The sequence below is a fragment of the Neltuma alba genome, unplaced genomic scaffold (genome assembly GCF_004799145.2).
Source record: "Neltuma alba isolate B1F8T4 unplaced genomic scaffold, ASM479914v2 tig00011146_pilon, whole genome shotgun sequence".
NCBI lineage: Eukaryota > Viridiplantae > Streptophyta > Magnoliopsida > Fabales > Fabaceae > Neltuma > Neltuma alba.
This window is the reverse complement of record NW_021635881.1, coordinates 1821407-1829562: the sequence shown is the minus strand read 5'-3', so window position 1 is coordinate 1829562 and position 8156 is coordinate 1821407. Positions and strand designations below refer to the sequence as shown.

Genomic DNA, 8156 nt, shown 5'->3' with positions numbered 1-8156 from the left:
TCTGTTTCTAAAGTAATTGCTTATGCCTCTAAAACTCTAGATGCAGCTCAGATAAACTACACCACTACTGAAAAGGAATTGCTTGCAATTGTTTTTGCACTTAATAAGTTTAGAGCCTATCTTATAAATTCTAAAGTGGTTGTGTTTACAGATCACACAGTAGTGAAATATCTCTTCCACAAACCTCAATCGAAGCGGAGGCTCTTGAGATGGATGTTGCTACTACAAGAATTTGATTTGGAAGTGAAAGATAGAGCTGGTAATATCAACCATATAGCAGATAACTTAAGTAGGCTACCACTAGAGATAAGGGGGTATTAGATTCTGACATTATTTGTGATTCCTTCCCTGACTAGTCTTTATGTGCATTAGTTGTTTCTCGGCCATGGTTTGCTCAGTTAGTTAACTATTTTGTTACTGGTCTAATGCCACAACAACCCATCCTATTTTGTGAGATATTTGACGCTTAGGGGATAGACTTTATGGGACCCTTTCCACCTTCTCACAGTTACACTTACATCCTCCTAGCTGTAGATTACATCTCTAGTTGGATCGAAGCCATCCCCACACGAAAGGATGATGCACCTACGGTTTGTAAATTTCTAAAGTCTACCATCTTTAGTAGATTTGGAGTACCTAAAGTGCTAATCAATGATCAGGAAACGCACTTTTGCAAGAAGCTGCTCAATAACTTGTTGACTAAATATGGGGTTTCCCATATAGTATCCACCCCATACCACCCTCAAATCAATGGCCTGGCTGAGGTATCAAATAGAGAAATTAAACGCATCTTGGAATGAATTGTCAAGCCTTCTAATAGAGACTGGAGCTTGCGACTAGATGATGCATTATGGGCCTACCGTACCACCTATAAGACGCCAATAGGAATGTCTCCATACCGGATCATCTATGGGAAGTCTTATCACATTTCAGTGGAGCTAGAGCATAGATTATACTGGGTAGTTAAGAGCTGCAACACCGATTTGGAGGAAGCTGGCCTGGATCAACTCCTTCAAATTCAAGAACTGAAAGAAATATGGTTTGATGCCTACAACAACTCAGACATCTACAAGCGAAAAACCAAGCTTGTTCACAATGCCAACATCTTGAGGAAGCAGTTCAAGGAGGGCGACAAAGTGTTGAGGTATCAAGCTCGGTTTAAATTCAAGAAGGGTAAGTTCAAGACAAGCTGGGATGGACCCTATATTGTTAAAAAGTTCATAATTTCGAGATGATAGAGTGAAAATCGCCTTGACTTGTCTTACTTACACCTTGGGGCCAATTTCAAAAATTAATCCAAGGATTGTACTATAGGCACAACCTCGGGTCGTTTCACTTGCGGAGCCGAAATTATGATCCTAGATTAACTAAATGCCATAGTAATGCAAATTGAGTTAGAAAAGGTTGGGGGTTTTCACTGAGACTTGCAATTAAGATAAAATGCAATAGAATGTAAATATATTTTTGGATTTTTGGGAGATTAAGATGAAATAGATGGAAATCAAGTACTGAATCAATTGGTAAAACCTCTTGAAAATGGATTCTTGGCAATCATAGTTCTCTTAAGATTTGGGAGTTTTATAAATTCATTAGGTTTTCTTGATAACAACCTCAATAACTCATTGAGTCCAATGCTTACATTAATGAAATCATTAATGAAAACATTGTTAAGCTTCCCTAATGTGTAATTAAGAATGATTAATGCAAATAGTTCAATGCAACAGAAAATCAACTCATCATCAAAACATGACCATGCAAGATGAAGAGAATCAAGAGAGCTACAAAGAACATATATGTGACCACATATATTGAAGCATGCAATTCTACATTAACCAATCCAACTACAAATGTAAATCATCAACTAATGGTTACAGATCAATCAAAGTCTTTCACTAAGAATTTACAAACCCTAGACTTAGGAATTCATAAATACATAGCTAGAACTAAGATGAAACTAAAACTCCCCTTTTGAAGCTCTTAGAACTCATGCCAATCATCCATCTTCAAGAGCTGGAGGAAGCCTAGCCACTTATGGTGTGCAGAAACATCTCCATTGAAATTGACTTAGTGTTACCCATGGATGAAGATGATAGTGGAAGGTGTGGGATTAGGGTTCTGGTAGGAGAGATGAGAGAAGATGAAGAGAAAACGTGGATGGCAGCTAGATCTCAATGTGTGACCTCATTCATACCGAAAATAAGGTTTCTAACCTGAATATTACGTGTCTGGGTCGGTTCATGGAAGTAGGCAAGTCAATTTTTCCCGAAATGGTCGGGTTTGAATGTGCTGATACGAGGAGTTCACCGTGGCGAAGGGTGGCAGAGGCTCCTCTTTTGCTCTGTGTGCCTTGAGTCTTCAACCTTGGGTCCAATCTTAGGTGTCCTACACTGAAAAGCAACAATTTAAGGCATCAATTGTCTTAGAAATTAATTGAATACAATTAATAACTAATTATGACGATTTTACCCTCAAAAAGATACTAACTCAATGCATGGACTCTTAATCTAAAATAAGCTCAATTATAGCCAAAAAAGCCAGAAAATGCAACAAAACCATGGATGATGTAATCAAAAGATAAGAATAATTTAAGCTCAATCAAATTCCCCCACACTTAGATCTTTGTACTCCTAGACAAAGCTTAAAAATAATTCAAAGAGATACCAGTACAAAGAGAAACACGACCATGCTTAAAGATGAAAGCAGAAGATTAGTAAGAAATTCTCACAGGAGTTGACAACAGTAAAACAAGGATATGCTAAGAAAGTGAGCATAATGGACAATTAACCCAAAAGATTGATCAAAAGAGATCTATCTCACGGATAAGTGTTTCGCTGTTAACTCACTTGTTTTAGGATTATTTCACTCTAAGTCTACTCAATCCAATTTCTACCATAGGCTTGTAATAATTCTACCTCTTCATCACGGGAAGCAAACTTTGCAAATCAAGAGGACTTTTAGGGGTCAGAATTTGAATGAAGGCCAAATGAAATGAATGGAATGAGAATGAAAACGGAAATGAGTACAAGCATACAAATTATTAAAACAGAATTGACCTAAACAAACATAAGGAGAGAAACTACTTATTTTTATTTTTATTATTTTTATATCTCTATCTTTTCTTTTCTTTTCTTTTTCTTTTTTTTCTTCTTTTTTTTTATTGGAGCAACTCTCCTCTTTTTTTTTTTTTTAAGAATACACTAATGACAAAATAATTGCATGCATGTACTCAAGATGAAGGTCTAAAGGGGTTTACAATGGTAAAATGATTGGGTTTGCGTTTGGGAAGTGAGGGTTTGAAATCGAATGCCTCTATCATCTTTACAAAAATTGATTCACTAAGCTTCGATTAAGAATTAAAACAAGTTCTAGAGAAATATAAAATAAGCAGATCCACTCAATTTAATATCTTTAGGCCCAAAAAATCCTTCCAACAAGGCTAAAATCTCAATTAATCAATCTCAAGGGTTAAAAACCACATAGTCCTAATTTCAAAGCATATCATCATTTACTATCTGTCAAAAACATGAGAATAACTAGTCCAACTTCAACCCTCATTTAAAAGCATGGAAAGTTTTCTAAAAGCACAAGTACAAATTGAACTTTCCATTAATTTCAAAAGGATGCAGGAGCATAAAGAATCTAAGCCAGGAAAAATTTCTAAAGAGCAACTGAAATTGCAAAGCATTTATTATTTATTATTATTATTATTAAAAAAAATTTAATTTTTTTTTAAAGGTTCACCATGGCGAAGAATAGGCGTTGCTGCGGCAAAGGCTCATAGAGAGCAAACCTGGAGATAGGGCCTGCTTTGCCGCGGCGAAGTATGCCTGAGAGCTAAATTAACGCTGACAAAAGGGGTTTCTCCTCGGCGAAGTTAGATGTTTGCCGTGGTGAAAGGTGACAGAGAGCAGTATTCAGTGCAATTTTCAACTCTTCAGAAAACCAAGTTCAAAATATTCACAATTCAACCAATTTATCAGTTCAAAAACACCTCAAAATCAAATAGATGCATGAGAATTATTTGCTAGAATCCATAATAGGTCCCTCCCCCACACTTAAACACAACATTGTCCTCAATGTTTGAACCAGTACAGACAAACCAATCACAAAGTGAACCGGAAGTTGTGAAGTCCAATTGAAATTAAAGCACAACACATCGAATTCACAAAAAGAAGGGAGAAGGTGATAGGTTGCATGCAAAACAAAGAGGAGAAGGAAAATAGCAGTTGGGACCAATGTAAGAGTAACAACAAAATGAAAAGGCCATCAGTAGCCAAACAGTTAAACAACATCCAATGTATCATCTAAAAAGCTTAACAAGTAACCAGCGACACCGACTCAAAACAAACATAAAGAACAAGAAACAAAACAAAACACAAAGAAAGAACTACTGCTGAGGCCCAATATCATCCGCCCCAGACCCAAATGGTCCTGCACCAGAAGTGCCTGCTCCAGATGTTCCAGCTCCACTCTGAGGGTCTTCCTCTTCAAGAGGTAGGATGAAGTTCAATCGGTCAGCAATCAGAGCATCCATACGACGGCGGTAACGTCAGTCTCGATCATAAAGAGTATCGCGGTCCTTCTGCCTCTTCATCTGGTGGACATGGTCTGCCAGCTCATCGATATCATCAGCCAGGGTGTCCAAGGTGACAGGTTCAGGAGCTTCTGGATCTTCCTATTCTTCTTGACCTTCAGGAGCTGGTGCACTGGCTGCATGCGCTGCGCCAACATCATAAACAGGGTAGATGGGTGGAGGCGGTCCAATGATAGGCTGTTTAAGGCGGTCATATTAAAACAAGGGGGCTAGCTCAAAGTAGCTGTCATTGTTGTACTCAGGGACATTGGCAGCGCGAAAAAGGTTAGTGACTAGGTGGGGGAAAATGATGCTGTTGGTGAGTTTGGCGGTGTTGATGGCATCATAGAGGGTTGAGTAAATGGTGTCGGCTACATCAAAGGATCGGCCAATCATGAGAAGGTAGACGTAAAGGGCTTGGCGCTTAGGAACATTGGCTAGGTGGGTGATGAGTACTAGGTTGTTGCAGACAAAATGCAACCAAGGGCGAGCCTCAGGTTGGAACTCGAATCGCTTAAGGTATTGCTCAGTAGTGCGGGGGCGATGCCAAGTGGCTTTGTCATGACTTAAAGTTTGGACCACATCATCAAAAGGGTAGTTGTCTCTGTAAGCTGAATAACCTGAATGGCGATAAGGGGAAAGGCGGTAATGGAAACGGATGTTGTCAGCAGTAAAGGAATGGCAGACACGGACATTGAGAAAGTCGACGATCATGGAGCCATGGAATCGGGCATAGGTGTAAAAATGGCGAACAAAGGCGTCATTGCCTATAGAACACTCTTAGACCAAACCGGTCAATTGGGAGGCACGGAGCTGGCAGACAAAAGGGTGATCAGGGGGGTCTAAGGGAAAAGGTCGCTCCTTGAGGAGAGGTCTCTAGTCAATCTTTTGATATAACTCCTCAAAGGTATACTCATCCCCCGAATTAAATTTAGACACAGGTGTAGGGTTCTTAGTACGAGGCATACTCTGAACACAAGAAACAAAACACACTAAACAAAGACCAAACAGACAGCAACGAACACTACCCCAAAAAAACCAAAATCACAAGCTAGACAGTAGCGAATGGCTATGTAATGATTCATAGGTTTTCAGTTTATCAAAAACTTTCAAATTAAGTAAAGAGATTAAAGAAAAACAAAATGCATCATGAATCATTAGGTAGCCTAAGAGCTATGTAACTACAAACTGACATAAAAATAACCCAATCCAATAACACAACAGCAGACTAAAACCAACAGACCAACAACTAACTGAACTAAAACAAAATAAAGAACAAAGGAAGAGAGGAATCATACCACAACCAAGGAAGGAGTCTTCAGCACAGCAAGTGAAAGGCAGAAGCACAGATCACCGAATGAGAGCAAAGGTTAGAAAGAGAGAAATGAAAGTGATGAAAAGGTTAGAAGGGTGAAGATAAAAGGGAGAATAAGAGTAGAGAAAAGAGGGTTAGGGGTGCTAGAAGGAATAAGTGAAAGAATATGGAGAGGGAGGGGGGCTGACGGTTTCAATCAAAATGAAAACAGAATGGGAATGTGGGGGGGTTTAATGGGATGGAGAAGGGAAAAGACAGAAATGGATTTAAGAGAAGTGAGTGGGTTGGCAGAAATAGAGAGTAAAATGGGGATTTCACAAGGAAAATAGGGTTAAAATGAAAATATGTTGCGCTGAAGCGGCGACTTCACCACGGTGAACCCTTCCGGAGACGAAAAGCAAAGGGAGAAAAGGATGTTTCGTCATGGCAAAACCATCCCGAGAGCAACACCCAGAAACTAGTGACATTCATCGCGGTGAAGGCTGGAGTTCACCGCAGTGAAGGTCACAGAGAGCAACCTAACGGACAAAGGACCACTTTGTCGCAGTGAAGTGTCACAGAGACACACAGAACAACATAGAAACACCCAAACAACAGAGAAACACAACACACAAACAGCAAAGGCAGTTGGATACTTCAAAAGCTTTAAAGTACATCAAAGGAGATCAAAAGGTGCTCAATAAGTCCATGATTAAGCAGCATACCACAAACAAGCTTTCTCAATCAATCTAATTCATATAATGCATTACAAGCACCAAATTACCAATAGGCACAAAATGAGATAGGGTAGAGATCAGAACTTGCAGGGGGTCTTATTGAATTCAAACAACAACTACATTATTATACTATTGAATTGGTTTCTCCCCCACACTCATTCAACATAAAATGCACAAAACATAGAAAGATCAATAATTAAGAAAAAGCATGTAAATGAGTGAAGGAAAGAAACGACCAGGGAGTTAAGGAGGCTTTTGATTTTCATGGTAGAGCTTCAGTAGATGGCCATTAACTTTGAATCTGGCCCCGGTCTCCTCATGTAGCAACTCCACCATACCGAAACTGTGCGCTTTAATGACTATGTATGGCCCATCCCATCTGGTGTTGAATTTTTCTTGCTTGAAAGTAAACCGAGCCTTGTACAACAGCACTCTATCCCTTCCTTGAAGTCCTTTCTCAAGATACCCCGATCATGCACAAATTTGGTCTTTTCCTTGTAGAGTCTGGAGTTCTCATAATCTTCAAGTCTAATCTCCTCCAACTCTTGCAATTGCAGTTTCCTTTCCATACCAGAGGACTCTATATTCATATTGCATTGCTTGACTGCCCAATACGCTTTGTGTTCCAGCTCCACTGGCAAGTGACATGGCTTTCCATAAACTAGGCGGTAAGGAGACATGCCAATGGGCGATTTGTATGCAGTCTGGTAAGCCCATAATGCTTCTTCTAAACGTGAGCTCCAGTCCTTCTTGGATGGCTTAACCATTTTTTTCAGAATATGCTTCACTTCCCTATTAGATATTTCAGCTTGACCATTGGTTTGGGGGTGATAGGCAGTAGAGATTTTATGAGTGACACCAAATTTGGACAACAGGTTGTTGACTATGCTATTACAAAAATGTGTTCCCCGATCACTCACTACAGCCCTAGGGATCCCATACCTACAAAAAATGTGTGATTTTATAAATCTATGAACAGTTGGGGCATCATCTTTTCTACAAGGTATAGCCTCAATCCATTTGGATACATAATCTACAGCTAATAAAATATATACAAAACTAAAGGAAGAAGGAAAGGGTCCCATAAAGTCAATTCCCCAAACCTTAAAAATCTCACAAAACAGAAGGGGCTGTTGAGGCATCTCATGTCTTTTTCCCAACCCCCCAAATCGCTGACACTTGTCACAAGATCTAGAAAATGTAAAAGAATCTTTGAAGAGGGTGGACCAATAAAATCCAGAATCTAAGACCTTCCTAGATGTCCTCCTTGTACTAAAATGACCACCATAAACCATAGAATGGCAAGCTGAAATAATAGGTTCAAAATCCTCCTCCGGCACACACTTCTGTATCACTTGGTCACTGCACATCCTCCATAGATGAGGGGCATCCCATATGTAATACTTTGACTCGCTACGAAACTTTTATGCCTGAAATCTAGACATAAAGAGAGGAGTGAGTCCAGACATGAGATAATTGACAATATTAGCATACCAAGGCTCTATAGTAACCACAGAACATAAAGCTGAATCGGTAAAAGAGTCACAAGTCA

At 39.4% G+C, this 8156-nt stretch overlaps 1 protein-coding gene across 1 annotated transcript; it reads left to right on the top strand.

The window, feature by feature from the left end:
* Window positions 1–887: 887 nt before the first annotated feature.
* On the top strand, window positions 888–1235 carry LOC114761887 (uncharacterized). Its single transcript, XM_028951337.1, has one exon. It carries the CDS (start codon window positions 888–890, stop codon window positions 1233–1235), a length of 348 nt encoding a protein of 115 aa, XP_028807170.1.
* The last annotated feature ends 6921 nt before the right edge of the window (window positions 1236–8156 follow it).